Below are 15,769 nucleotides of genomic sequence, written 5' to 3'. Positions count from 1 at the left end.
TTGTTATTGAACCTATTCCGTCGATGAGGCCTCTTCGTCTGTTTGTTGGCGTCTTATATGAGGTGTTTATTAATATTATTATTTTGGCTAACGTGTTAGAATCATTATTGATAATATTTTTTAAATTATCACATGTTCGTTTGATATTAGTTTCGGTTCTTATGCTATCGCACATTTCGTTTGTTTGTTCTATATATTTATTTATTTGCCAAGTCCTATCATTTAGTTCTGTTATATCTAATTTGATAACGAGTTTCCATGTCTTCTGGATTTGATGTAGGTGTCCAATTTTTTCGTAATAAATTCCTGGAGTGTGATCAAATTCTGTCACTTCAAACGGAAGAGACGTCTTGTCTTGCTCTGCAAAGACGAGGTTGGTCCTTAATGTTAATCTGTAATAATATATTAGGTATTATGTTATACGTTGTGTGCGTCTTTTCTTTTTCTTTTTTTATCAGTTTTTTATTTTAATTTTCTATGAATAGTTTTAATTTATTTATGTGCATGCGCACTGCTTTTCTTCTTCTTTGTATTGTATAATTTACGTCTGAATTCTTTTCTATAATCGTGTATGGTCCTGTCCATAATGATTCGAGCTTTTTCGATCGTCCTCGTCGTAACGTTTCGTCGTGCACTAGCACTTTATCTCCTATTTTAAAATGAGCTTCCTTTGTGTTTTTGTCATAGTTTCTTTTAGCTTTTTCTTTTTCCTTTTTGAGATGTTCTTTCGCGAGTTGATTAGTCACTCTCAATCTTTCTTTTAACTCTTGCGCGTAATCGTCGTAATTATATGTCGGTTTCGGTGGTTTCGTTAACGCTGTCGGGATTTCGGCTTGGTGCCCGTACATTAATTCAAAGGGTGTAAACCCTGTAGCAGTATGCGGCGTCGTATTATATGTAAACATTGCGAACGGTATCCATTCATCCCAGTTCGTCTGATCTTCATTTACATAATGTCGCAGATATTCGGCTAATGTTCTGTGTCATCGTTCCAGTACGCCGTTGCTTTCCGGGTGATAAGCGGTGGGTGTGTGTGTGTGTGTGGTGGGTGTGTGGTGTTGTTTGGATTTTATTTATTTTTAATAATTTACAAGTGATTTTAAATATTTCACTCATAAAATTCGTTCCTTGATCCGTTAGAATTTCGTCCGGAATTCCATGTTCGAGTATTATTTTTGTGACAAATTCTTTACTAACGGTATTTGTTTCCTGATTTGGTATCGGTATCGCTTTGCTGAATTTTGTTAGATTATCTTGAAAGGTTAATAAATATTTATTTCCGTTAGTCGTAATCGTTAGCGGTCCGACTATATCTAATGCGCATTTTTCAAACGGTTTATTGGGCGTATCCGTAATTATTAACGGCACTTTATTTTTCCGTGATAATTTGTTTTTCTGGCAAGATTCGCATTTTGCTATATATCGTTCGACATCTTTTGTTAGACCTTTCCAATTATGTCGAAGTTGAATTCTTTTTATTGTTCGTTCGATTCCTTGATGCTCCCCTATAGGTGCATCATGATATTCGGCTAAAATTTGTTTTTTCTCTGTTTCCGAATATATCTTTATGTTATTTTCTTCTTTTTCTATTAATAAAATGTCTTGGTCGTCCTTTTCCGTGGATGGTCCCGGTATCGCGTTGCGACTTAAGGCGTCGGCATTCGCGTTTGCTCGCCCGGCTTTATGTATAATTTCATAATCATACTCTTCGAGTTTCAATCTCCATTGGATTAATCTCGATCCGGGGTCATTTACATTAAATAACCATATTAACGGTTTGTGGTCAGTTATTATTTTGAATTTTGTTCCGTAAACGTACGGTCTGAAATGTTTTACTGCCCAAACGATAGCTAATAATTCCTTTTCGGTTGTATTATAGTTTTGCTCCGCTTTTGTCAGTACTCTGCTGGCGTAAGCAATCGGTCGGTCGTTGCCTACCTTTCCCTGTGATAACACTGCTCCGATCGCATAGTCGGAGGCATCAGTGGTCACAATAAATTCTTCTGTGAAGTCGGGATATTTTAGCACTGGTGCAGTCATTAATTTTTCTTTTAGTCTTTCGAATGCCGCTTGCTGCTCCGTTGTCCATTCGAATTTTTCTGTTTTCTTGGTTAACTTTGTGAGCGGCTTAGCGATTCGTGAGAAATTCTCTATAAATTTCCTGTAGTATCCCGCTAGCCCTATAAAGGATTAAATATCCTTGACCCTTTTTGGGATTGGAAATTCTTTTACTGTGGTTAATTTTGACGGATCGGGTGATATTCTATTTTCTGAAATTATATGTCCCAGATAAATCACTTCTTTGCGCAAAAATTCGCATTTATCGGGTTGCAACTTTAGATTAAATTTTCGTAATTTTTATAACACTTCTTTAAGTCGTTCATTATGTTCTAAACTTGATCCGTATATTACAATATCGTCGAGATATACCAGGCATCTAAGTCCTTGTATTCCTATTAAGACGGAATTCATTAATCTTTGAAATGTTGCTGGCGCATTCTTTAGTCCGAACGGCATTCGACTAAATTCGTAATGACCGTAGGGAGTTGAAAAAGCTGTTTTATTTTTATCCCGTTCAGCCATTGGGATCTGATAATATCCTGACGCTAAATCTAATGTAGTGAAATATTTTGCATTTCCTAGCTGGTCTAGAATATCAGTTATGTTAGGCAGAGGAAATGAATCTCCTATTGTTAATTCATTTAGCTTCCGAAAATCTATCACTACTCGGAGCTTCGGTTTTCCTGATGCGACTGTTTTTTTCGGTACCACTAGCAATGGTGCATTCCATTGACTTGTGCTAGTCCGAATGATTTCGTCTTTTAGCATTTCATTTATTTGTCGATTTACTTCTGTTTTATGTTTCTCTGGCAAGCGATATGGTCTCACGTTCACTGGCGCGGTGTCAGCACGTGTGTTTATTTCATGTTCTACCGTCGCAGTGCATGTCAGTGGTTCTCCCTCTAAGTGGAATGTCACTATAATCTTCGCAGAGTTTTAAGAGTGTCTGCTTCTCTTCTGCGTTTAAATGTTGCGTTCGCAGTAATTGTCAGATTTGTTCTTTACGAGGAATGGTATTTTTAATTTTCCTCCCTGTTTCTATTATGTTTATTTCCTTCGTGTTTCTCTCCATGTCCTCCAGGATGACTATTGGAGTGGGCATTTCAACCACGTTATCTGTTGTATTTATTATGCTCACAGGGCATGAAAATTTTTTTGTTTCTACCAGACAGCTTCCAATATAAACTCCTGGTGCTGTTTCTTCAGTTCGGATTATCCCTATCTGATTGTGGTTGGTTGCGGCTCATATAATTGTTTCGCTACGTGGCTTCAAAGTAATTTTATTACATGGATGTAATTTTAATATGCTATCCTTTATCGTTATTTGACTTTTCTCGTAGTCACATTTTGCCGTTTGCTTTCTAAGGAAATCTAATCCTAGAATTCCTTCGTGCTCTACCGCTACATCGTCTTTATATAAAAGGCGTGTTTAATTTTATGTTTATTAACTTTAATTGTAGCGTACATTTTTCCGAGTGTATATACTTTATGTCCGCTTATTCCGGTAAGTGCAATTTTCTCCTCGTAGATCAGTGCGCTATTAGATTTTTTAATTTGATTAAAGAAATTGTCGATCCGGAATCATATAACATATTGAGTTTTCCGCCTTTTACTTCGCGAATTGGTAGTGTTATTTGCAGCTGTTCGTTCTTGGCTAGTGCGGGCAGATCTTTGATATGCGTTACCCGATATTCTAAGGCAGGTCGCGGTTGCTTCTTTCTTGCTTCCTCCTGTTCCTCTTCGCTATTGCTGGCAGAGTTAGTGCTCTTTTTCCGTTGCCTATACGGAGCCTTTTGCTCACGCTTGTCTTCTTGGCGATTAGTTTTATTAAACGGTTTAGGATTGTTATTATTATTATTGTTATTTATTTTGGAACGTCCATTCAAATTCCAACACTCTTCATGGGTGTGTCCGGTCTTTTTGCAATATTTACAAAATTTACTTAAAGTATTTACTCGCGGATTTCCTCTCGGTTTTGGTAACGTAAGTTTGCTACTTCTGCAATCACGTCCGTAATACCCAGATTTTCCGCATTTATAACATTGGATAATTGTATCGCGATTAGGTCGCGTGTGTCTTATGTCGTTTTTGTTTTTGTTAGGGAAGCCGTATGCTCGGGTTACTGTCGGCCCGATCAGCTTTTCTTCCGCGCTCGCGCCGCTTATCGCTTCTTGGAGCGTGGTGTATCTTTGTGAACGCACGAGAATTTTTAATTCATCTCGCAATCCGATTTGATAATTTATTAATGCTTGCTTTTTAATTGTTTCCTGAATCGCCTTTTTGAATGAAGGAGGGCGTTCTTCTCCTTCCATCATGGATCCATATAGTTTCATGGCTAATATATCGACGCGTTGCCCGAAAGCGTAAGCAGTTTCACTCGATTTCTGCTTTAAAGAATTAAATTCTATCTGTAAATGTGTCGTGCTCTGTTTTGTCTGGTAGCAAGTTTCAAGTTGTTGCTTCAGTTCTTCGAACGTTTGTATGTCTCGCGTCTCGAATTCTTGCAAGCTTTGCCTTTTAATTTAGTATATAGAATTGCTTGCATTAACGATTCTTCGTCTGCGGGATTCATATTTTGTACCGCGTATGTACAAGCATTTAAGAATTCTTGTAATTTATGTCGCGATGTTCCATCGAATTCTGGAATCATTGTTCGCGCTTCTTTCAACGGTAAATAGTGCGGAGCGGTGCTACGCCTATGTCTTATATCTCCTTCAGTGCGACCGTACGTTATGTCGAGGGGAACGTCATCTGGATTTGCTCGTGTTTCATTAAGATTTCCTCGATTAGTACGCATGTTGTGCATTTGTCCGCGTAAATTTCTCATCTCTTCTTGCATTTCGCGAAAACTATGTACGAGTTCGACTAACAAGATATTACTCGTGTCTTCGGCCGGGTGACCTGCGTCTTCGTAATTCGCGGCAGTCTCTTGTCCGGCTTGTGTACGAAAGCGTTCGATTTCTCTATCGGCGGCTTCGGGTTGGATATTATCCATATTTCTTTCCGGATTTGGCTCAAAAATACTAAGATCGATGGATAATGGCGAATAAGTTCTTCTAAAAGTGACTCGATTAACGCTTCGTTCGTTTCGTTCGAAATTATCGTTATTGTCTAGTTCGCGCGCTTCGGACGATTTGGAACTCGAATAGCAATCTTCTAAATTTTTTCGTACGCTATTTCGTATGTCGCGAGCAGCTTCTTCCGCTACTTGTATCGGTGTTACAAGTCCTAATCTATTTGCCAATCGTGCTGGCTCGCTCAAAAATCGCGGGCTTTGGAATCTAACTCGCTTTAATTGTTCAGACATTTAACTATAAATTTTTTTTAACTTACATTAGTAATACGATAGTTCGCATAGTCGCGTATTGGGTCGCTCGATTGCTGACGCTGCGTGTTGATATGTTGGGTCGTTGTCCCACGGTGGCGCGGTGTCTGTCGGCGATGCTTTGCCTCTGCAAGGTCGTGGGTCAGTGCTGGTCCTTGAGAGCTGGTGTCCCTTTTCGGCTTTCAGCCGTTTGACCGTGATCCCTTGTCTGCCTTCTGTCGTCCGTATGTGTTGCGTGTTCGGTGGCTTGTTTCAGTCCATCCGCTTTAACGTTTTTTTTTTCTTCTGCCTTAGCCGTTAGTGGTCTGAGTTCGGCGGTTCCTGCGAGGTGCATCCCACCGCTGCCACCAAAATGTTGTGCCGGGAGCGGCACGGGGTGTGGGGTGCAGTCGGGAGGTATAGAATCTTTCAGGCCGCCGAAGGATCAGGAGCCGGGGTGTCGGCGGTGTTTAATAAATTAATGTGTTTTCTGTTTTAATTATACCTTGTATTTTAATCTTTAGGATATACATCAATTCGTACAGAAGCCTTTCTTATTTCCGCTGATATAGTTGGGTTTTTCCGCCTTGTCCTTCGACTTCGATTATAGCTTTCAAAGTAGTTTAACACGTGATTGGCACTTAATACTGGTTACACTTGCTTTACGACTGTTCGCCTTGCTCTTCCGGTGGTTCGTATTTAAACCCTTGTTTTAGGAGATTTTTTGAGAGGGGACCGCTTAGTAATATGGCCATACGGGGTCATGGTGCGGTCAAGTTGAAGTGCAAGCGAAGATGATTTGGTGTCGAAATCCTTCGTTGCACTTCCGCGTTTTTGGCGAATCCGCTGGTGGTTCGCTGAGACAGTGATTTTATGAGGTGAATGCTCGATATCGCATTTCACAATAATATTTTATGCTAACGTTTAATATTTTAATTATGTACGAGTTATAGTCTGTGAGACTGTAACAAATGCATCATATAGTATAATAATTTGTAATATATGTATATTGTTAATATCGCGCTGAAGAGGGATTAAAAGATGATCTGAGACGTTCGTTTTGTTGTTAATGTAATCATTTCTATTTTGAAATATACGAGTAATCAAAAAGAAGTGTTATTTTTTCCCTGCGCTCCAACTATCGCATTGTGGTTCTAATTTGCCAATTTGATTTAATTTTTGTTTTTATATGTATTGTTCTTGTTAATTGCATTAATAACGATAATGAGAAACATACCGAATAAATCTTGTTATTACATGAATAAAAAATTCATTTAATTTTGCTTTGCAACTAATCGATGCAGTTTTTCCTTTGTCCATTTTATTTTTTAAATATAAATATGTTACTAAAAATCCGCTTGAAAAAAAGTAAGTATCTGTTGGTACGATTATATTCCCTGATATTTGGATGAAGATATCCGATATCATTTTGTATATTGATGCTTTATTGTCTATATGTACGAAATAATTTCTGTTACACGTAGAAAACATGATGTACAGATTAATTTTACAAATTTTTTTCATATTGCTCACCAATGTTATCTAACATGTAAAATATGGTATGACGGGAAACTATCCAACTCATACTTAGAAATTTTAAACCATGAATGATAGGTATTTCGTCAGCATTCAATTTCGTGTTGAATATTATTTTTGTATTTGTATATACAGAAAAACACATTAGTATTTGTCCAATTCTACTTTCTCGACGTAAAGATAAAGGTATTATTTCCATTTCCTCGGGTATGTTCTTTACATCTAAATCGCAATACAAAATTTTCAATGGTATATTTATGTAAAAATTAACATGTGCTTTGATTAAGAAAACTTAAAGAGAAAGCATAATTTAATATCAAATATGTATATATATATATATATATATATATATATATATATATATATATATATATATATATACAGGGTGAGCCATTTTAATTAACGCACGCAATTATTTCGGAAACAAAGCATTTTAGAGAAAAATGTTTCAGACAACAGTTTTATGGTTTCGAGGGGGCCATAAGATGGTATCATTGGTTTGACACTGAAGAGTCATTTGAAGGTCACGTGAAGGTCACTTCAATTTTTTTAAATGGAACACCCTATATATTTTTGCACACTCTTGTAGCTTATCTCGAGAGCTTTCCAAAACACTATAATTAAGTACCTTTTCGTTAAGTACTTTTTGAGTTATGAGGCTTGAAATAATTTCTTAATTTTACATAAACCGTAAAATATCTTGTAAAATATTCATTTTTCGATTATCTTACCTTAATACTTTTATGTACAAAATAATGAGAGGAATCAATTGGTATAAAGAAAACACATAATTGTTTCGAAAGAAAATATGTAATTGTTAATTGCAAATTACATATTTTTTTTAAAAACAACTGTTTTTTCTTTATACCAATTGATTCCTCTCATTATTTTGCATATAAAAGTATTAAGGTAAGATAATCGAAAAATGAATATTTTACTAGATATTTTATGGTTTATGTAAAATTAAGAAATTATTTCAAGCCTCATAACTCGAAAAGTACTCAATGAAGAAATACTTTATTATAGTGTTTTGGAAAGCTCTCGAGATAAGCTATAAGAATACATAATAAAAAATAGGGGTTTCCATTTAAAAAATTAAACCTTCATGTGACATTTTTACTTATTACTTAATAATTATTGCGAATTTTGCAAAATGGTAAAGGACTTTTCTTCTTAGTTTGACCCAATCTATCATCACTTTTCGTATGGTCCCTCACGAATCGGACAACCTGTATATATACACAGGGTGGTCCTGAAATAATTAGTCAAAATCAGGGATTGAATTGAGCTTTTCATAAGGATGAAAAAAGTTCCCATAAACGTTAGTCCAAAAACGCATCCCGCAGGAGTTACGATTCATTTAATTATTAATATTTGATTCAGAAAAATAGAAGGCCATGAAAGGAAAAAACTTTATTTTTATTTACTGAAGTTGTTGAAAATGTCCACCGTTAACTAAAACACACGCTTCCATCCGTCTAACCATTGACTGTCTAACACGCTCAAACATTTCTGGCGTATTTCTTATAATTTCGCAGTTGTTGATAATGCGATCTCGTAACTCCTCTACATCAGTGCTCGGAATTAGTTGCCCTTTTCAAGCCGATTACTGAGGCGACGCCTACGATTCCCCCACTATCGTCCGAGGCTCGACGGCCGAGCCGCCGATCACGCGCGTAACGCTATGCTTCAGGAGCGTCCGCCAAGCCGTTTCGCCAAATCGTCATTAAAATTTTCTTTGGTAAATAATTTTTCTTTTTATAAATAATTAAATATTAAAATTTTTATTATTATAATATATTATATATATGCAATTTGTTATACATACATATTATACATACATGTATGTTATAATAATACATTTTAAACTTTAAAATATATTATTATAGCATACATGTATGTATAATATGTATGCATAACAAATTGTATATATATAATATATTATAATAATAAAAATTTTAATATTTAATTATTTATAAAAAGAAAAATTATTTACCAAAGAAAATTTTAATGACGATTTGGCGAAACGGCTTGGCGCACGCTCCTGAAGCATAGCGTTACGCGCGCGATCGGCGGCTCGGCCGTCGAGCCTCGGACGGTAGTGGGGGAATCGTAGGCGTCGCTTCAGAAATCGGCTTGAAAAGGGCAACTAATTCCGAGCACTGCTCTACATTATTGATTGGAGTTACATAAACAAGTTCTTTAGATGCCCCCATAGGAAAAAATCTAGGATTGCAATCCGGGGAACGCGAAGGCCATGAAATTGGTCCATCTCGTCCAATTCACCGATCAGAATATCGTGCATTTAGATATTCTCTGGCATTTAGGTATTCTCTGGCAGTTCTGCTAAAATGTGCGAACGCTCCATCATGTATGAAATACATTTCATTACGTATAAGTAACGGAACGTCATCCAGTAGAGCTGTTAATTCACGTTCTAAAAAGTTCCTATAATTTTCACCGTTGAGAGTAAGTGGCAAAAAGTATGGACCAATTAATTTGTGGCGGCTAACGCCTACCACACACAAGCGCCTGCCGCACGGCAAACAGTACGCGCGCTACGCGAACAGCGGTGCGCGGAAGGAGAAGGTTCTCTCGCGTGAATAGCGGGTCTAACATCAGATGGCCAAAGAGTCGAACCGTTTTCCCGTAAGAGGAATGAGGCCAGCCACGGTATATAAGACCGGCCGAAAGCACGAAGCGTCGAGTTCAGCTCAGCAGTCGAACGGCACAGCAAGCCTTAGACTCCGAGTACGATACTTCTTTTTGGCATCGAGCCTCAGCGCTCACCATACCTAGGCGACAGTCTCGAATCCCACGGCCTGTATTAACGCCCCGATCACCCGGGCCTAATATCCGGCCGTGTACAGAGGAGGCGCCTTTTCGTAAGCGAGTGGGCTTCCAACTACTCCAGGCTCCAGGAGGCTAGTACCGATCTCGCTGGAGGAACTTCGGCTGACTAGACCACCACGCTACCTGCTCGAGACGTGGGACATTAGAGTTCGCCGCTACACATCGCCTACCGGACCCTGGAGTCTGCCCAGACTCTTGTCTCCGCTTCCATCATCGCCAAGGACAAGAGCCAATAAGGAGACGCAGACGGTAGCAACAGCACGGGTCCACAGGGGCGTACAGGCGAACACCGTCACCCGTACCGACCAGGGTACCCAGTCTGACAGCGACTGGGAAACTCCCACGCAGACCAAGGGGATGCAAACGGAGGCGCCAGCGGAAGAGAATAACAACTCTCTCGGGCCGCTTCGTTATACAAAGGCATATCCGCGAATCTCATACAGAGAGAAAATTTGCTAATTAGGCCACACGGCCCTTTTCAGGGCCACATTATACATATTGTAAATAATGAAATAGAATAAAACTCTGTACATAGTCTGCATACGAGTGAGTACTTCAGCATCGTCCTTATCTCCTGCGAATATCAGCGAACAATAAGCGCAATTGTACAACACGCAACCTACAAATTTATCTTCTATGATGCCAGCCCAGACACTTAAGGACAATTTTTGTTGATGTCGAGATTGGATAATAACATGTGGATTTTCGTTCCCAATGATGATTATTTTGAAAATTTACAATCGCGTCTCTTGTAAACATAGCTTCGTCTGCAAAAAGTATTCTAACATGAAGACCAGGTTGCAAACGATTCTTTAAAAACCACAAAGCAAACCAGATACGTTCAGAATAGTCAGTTTCCAACAGTGATTGTACTCACTGTACATGGTACGGATAAAGTTGTTGTTCTTTCAAAACTTTTAACACTGATTGATGCGATATGTCAATTTCAGCACCAATCTTTTTGGTACTTGTTATTGGATCTTGCTCCATTCTTTCAAGTACTTCTTCCATATTTATGGTTCGTACAAACTCCACGATCAGTAGTACGAATTTTGAAAGAACCAGTCTCTCGGCGATGTTGATGAATGCTGGTAAGTATTCTTAGCAGGATACTAAAGTTGTAGAAAAGTTTCCCGATAGAGACGTTGAGCTAAACTAGAATTTCCATTTGCACGGCCATAAGTAAAATGAATATCAGCCATCTCGGCGTTTGAAAAACGATTCATTTTAATTTTATTTTAAATGAGAACGAATTAGAGAGAACGTTTTACAATAATCACAATCCGAGACTGATAACAAATGTTCGCTGATAGTTTTATAGTATCGACGAATCTATGTAGAGAGCTTTGTCTACAAAAAAAACGAAGCGAAACGAGGACTCGTATGTAGACACTGGTAGATACAACACCAGACTGACTTTTTCCTTTCGACTTGTAGCGTTTTAGTTGCGTGTGTTATTGTACGTGTGTTAGCGCCGCTACTCGTAATTTTATTCGCCGGGAAGAGGTGGAGTCGGAAGTTGTGGTTTCCTTTAGTCACCAGACAAATTAGACTCGTACTTAATTTATTTCTGGTTTATGGTATTTACAATATTTACATGGTCCTTACAAGGACCATGTAAATATTGTAAAGTAAGTTCCGTTACTTATACATTTGTGTAAGTGTAAGTGTAGGTTATGGCGCTCGTTCTAGTCACTAGACCGGGTGTATTTCAGTGGCCCTAGGCTGTTATTGTTGTAGTCCATTGCCGGCGCCTCCGTCTGTATTCCTTTGTTGCTACAGGGCGTCTCCCAGTCGCTGTCCGATTGGGTCGCTTGATCCAGGCAGAGAGAATTTGCCTGGACTCCCCAATGAACACAGCAGCTGAGTCTGCGCGCTCCTGCTGGTCGACGTGATAGGCGATGGTGGCAGCAGCGACAAGGCTGCTGGCACGCTCCAGGGACCGGTAGGCGAAATGTACCGTCTTACTCTGATGTCCCAGGTGTTGAGCAGATATCGTGGAAGCCTGGTCAATTGTTGGTTGTCCACGTCGACCGTGGTTAGCTTCCAGGATAGCAATTGGAACGCCACTCGTTTTGCCACTGGCTCCTCCGCGCTTGACAGCCAGATATTAGGTCCGGGTGATTGGGGCGTCAATATCGGTCGTAGCTGGTGCTCCTTCAACGGTGGAGTATTAGGCTCAGGCGATCGGGGCGTGAATACTGGTCGTGGAATCCTTGAAGGCCGATGTTGCAGGGAGTAAAAACTCCGCCAAAAATTCCGCAGACTCTAAGTCTGGATTTGGAGCTGTTAAGGCTCCTGCAAAAAGGTTTAGAGCTTTGGCGACTTCTCTAGAGCGAGCATACTAAAAAACAGCGGACCCGTGACTCGATGCTCCGTCGGTCTCGCGTGGTCTTATATACTGTGGCTGCCTCATTTCCCTTATGCGAAATGGTTTGCCTCTGTGGCCATTTATCAGTTAGTCTCGGATTGAATCGCCTTGGGGCTCGCATCGCCGTACGTGTAGCGCACGGCGTGCCGTGCAGTAGGCGCTGAATGTATGGCGGATCGTAGCCGCCACAGACTAATGCTTAGCGATCCTGAGAGAAAGTGACCGAGATTGTTGTGTTTTGAATTCTGAAGTATTGCCTCCGTGCGCGAACAATAATATTGGATTTCAATTGTGACAACAGATCACTCGATTAAGCTACTTATTGAACACATTAATTAAGAAAACACAAATCATAATAAGTACGATCAAAACTTTGAAAGTATTTATTCTTCGAAATTGATATTTAAATGAGTCGTAACTCCTGAAGGATGCGTTTTTGGACTAACGTTTATGGGAATTTTTATCATCCTTATAATAAGCCCAATCCAATCCCTGATTTTGACCAACTATTTCAGGACCACCCTGTATATACAGGGTGATTCTGAACAAACGTTTGTCTTTAAAATATCAAATTCTTGAATGAATTCTAAGCTCCTCTTGCAAAATTTTGCCCGGAGCTTAGTTTTTATACTATAAAGGAAAATAGTTATCTACTTACGGAACGAGTACAAGAGGTAGGCAGGGACGGCGCGATATAGGCGATTACGTGGGGCACTCGCCGCGATCAGCTGATTGCTATACGCGATGACTATAACAATCAGTGTGTGTGTGAGAATGTGTACGTTTGTTCAGAATCACCCTGTATATATATATTTTGTTATTTATTATGTATTTAATTTGTATTTTTCAACATACCAGATAAAAAATATTGTATCATTAAGTAACCATTGCTGATCATCTTTTAGATTTTTAACTTCGACCAATTTGAAGTCAACAGAGTAAAGATCATTAATAAAGAAAATTCTATCGCGAAATATTTTTTTCAAAATTAAATTTAAGTCCTTTATAGAACATGATGCTGGTAAACAAAGACCGAGCGTAATTAAGTCCTACAACAAAATATTCTGTATAGTTAATATTAATATTTCATACATATACAGAGTGTCCCAGCTATCGTGTGACAGAGAAAAACCGTAAGTAGATCTCGCTGAACTGAACTAAAAAGTTTTATATCATTTTACAAACAATTATGTAAAATTTCGAAATATTAATTAAAAAATCGCCTATAATTCGCGCGATTAGAAGCGCGCGGTGAGAAAAATCGTCCCACTGTAACTTGATACTAGGCGCACGAAAGGGCGAATGGGACGCTCTCTCAAACATGATGGCAACTTGCCGCGCTTCAGCGTTACGTTTGGTGAGTAAGCCCCGCCCACCGCTTCACCGCGCGCCTAGTATCAAATTACAGTGGAGGGGCTTTCCTCGCCATGCGCTTTCACTCACGGTTTATATAAATATAGCCAATCTTTTTTAATTAATATCTCGAAATTTTACGTTGTTTGCAAAATGGTATAAGACTTTTTAGTTCAGTTTAGCGAGATTTATTTATGGTATTTCTTTGGCAAACGATAGCTGTGACACTCTCTGTATTGTAATTGGAGATAGCGGATGGCTGAGGCGGCAAAGTGATTGCTTGCCATATGAAAGATCTCGGGATCAATTCTCGATACAGAAAATTTTCTGCGATATCGTCGTCCCTTCCTATTCCTCCCCTTTTCCTCATCTTTCTCCTTTCCTTTAATCAACGGGAATCACGAAAAAACTTTTAGATCTAGGTAATGTTTGAGACTGTCTAGTCCCACCCGTTCCCCCTACTACTACTAGACTAGTGATTTCGAAGGTTGCAACATTCGAACTTCGAAGCTTCGAGTTTTTGATAATTCAATTTTTGAAGCTTCAGGAGAACGAATAGCATACATTATTTGATAATTTCAGGACAGGGAATCTTTTTAATAAATATTTAACTTACCCTCACCAATGACTTTGACCTTAACATATGTTGTCAAAGTCTTCAGTAACCTTCATGAGGACAAATATGAGCATACATTATTTGATAATTAAAGTTTCAATCATCGCTTGTTATTTATTAAAAAGGGTGAATGTTTATTTTAGGTTACACAGCTCGAAAAATTTTTATTTTGTCATATATTGTAGAGTTCATTCCTAAGTAATACATCGTTTTAATTTTGCGGTCTCTCTTCGTTCCTGAGATATGCAATTTTAAAATTTTATACTTGTATTATCTTTTGGTTATATCCCAAATATTTCGATTATCTTACCTTAATACATTTATGCACAAAATAATGTGAGAAATCGATTGGTATAAAGAAAACACATAATTGTTTCGGAGAAAATATATGTAATTTGCAATTAACAATTACATACTTTTTCTCAAAAATAACTATGTGTTTTCTTTACACCAATCGATTTCTCATATTATTTTGTGGATAAATGTATTAAGATAAGATAATCGAAAAATGAATATTTTACAAGATATTTTACGGTTTATGTAAAATTAAGAAATTATTTCAAGCCTCATAACTCAAAAAGTACTTAACGAAAAGGTACTTAATTATAGTGTTTTGGAAAGCTCTCGAGATAAGCTACAAGAATGTGCAAAAATATATAGGGTGTTCCATTTAAAAAAATTGAAGTGACCTTCACGTGACCTTCAAATGACTCTTCAAGGTCAAACCAATGGTACCGTCTTATGGCCCCTTTGAAACCAAACAACTTTTGCCTGAAACATTTTTTTCTAAAATGCACCGTTTGTGAGATATTTAGGGGTTTCCACACTTTTGACAAACCCTGTATGTAATTATATGTAATTATATCTAATTTTATTTAATTATCTATAAACTTTTATTTCAGGATAGTTTTAATTTAATTCTATATCCTTTTTAGCTAATTTTATGAAACTTATCTTTCAAAAACTTACTTCATTGGGCATATTGATGTGGTATTGAAGAGTACTATTGTGTTTGAAATGAGCAACAAAGTAATGTAAGAAATTTAGTGTGTATTGTGTACACAGCCGTAATTATTTCCGGCTTTCTAATTGGTTGATCTCTCTGCGCAAATCTGCGCAGAAGGAATGCGCGGTACTTTTAAATCAGCATGTTGTCGCCAAGACAGATTATAACAAGAGGGAACATACCGATCCGCGAGTGTGTTGTTGTTGATCACGAACCGTGAGCGAGTTTGGACGCTTAAATTTTCCTTTCGTGCTAAATTAAATATCAATCTTAATGTAGTAGTTTAAAAGTTGCTTTTTCACTTAATAAAAATTGTCATTAAGTGTTTTCTTAAGTGTGTGTGTTATTCAAATATTTGTATATCAGAAATCCATTCTCTGATTGGTTTTAAAAACCTGACATCGAATTATCGAAGCGTTTTCGCGAGAAGCTCTCTTACAGCACTAAAACTCTTCAGAAGTGGGATAACGTGCGTTTCCTTTCACGTGCTTGAGGCGTACGAAGAGCCCTTCGCTTTTAATTGAAGGAGATATTTAGTGTTTAGCTCTATTCCTTTTCTACGAAATCACGCAGCTTATAAATTTCATTGCTGTCGATAAAATCGAAGTTTGGAATTTTCAAGAGCAAGCAAACACATCGATATCTTATTCGAAGCATCTATGAGATTCC

At 38.1% G+C, this 15,769-nt stretch overlaps 1 protein-coding gene across 1 annotated transcript in view; it reads right to left on the bottom strand.

The window, feature by feature from the left end:
* Positions 1-15,769, bottom strand: part of LOC145972363 (uncharacterized) — a 72,446-nt gene that overhangs the window by 27,283 nt on the left and 29,394 nt on the right. Inside the window, exons 5-9 of the mRNA XM_083100921.1 lie at positions 15,064-15,128; positions 12,981-13,174; positions 11,593-11,969; positions 6,899-7,123; positions 6,603-6,816 (exon numbers count right to left, since the gene is read on the bottom strand). Coding sequence (XP_082957047.1) covers positions 6,603-6,816; positions 6,899-7,123; positions 11,593-11,969; positions 12,981-13,174; positions 15,064-15,128 — 1,075 coding nt within the window. The remainder of the gene's footprint in view (positions 1-6,602; positions 6,817-6,898; positions 7,124-11,592; positions 11,970-12,980; positions 13,175-15,063; positions 15,129-15,769) is intronic.

This window comes from Camponotus vicinus, unplaced genomic scaffold, assembly GCF_025532165.1.
Source record: "Camponotus vicinus isolate PSW18456_S1 unplaced genomic scaffold, iyCamVici1.0 SCAF_5, whole genome shotgun sequence".
In the NCBI taxonomy this organism is placed as follows: domain Eukaryota; kingdom Metazoa; phylum Arthropoda; class Insecta; order Hymenoptera; family Formicidae; genus Camponotus; species Camponotus vicinus.
This window is presented reverse-complemented; position numbering and strand designations above follow the sequence as displayed.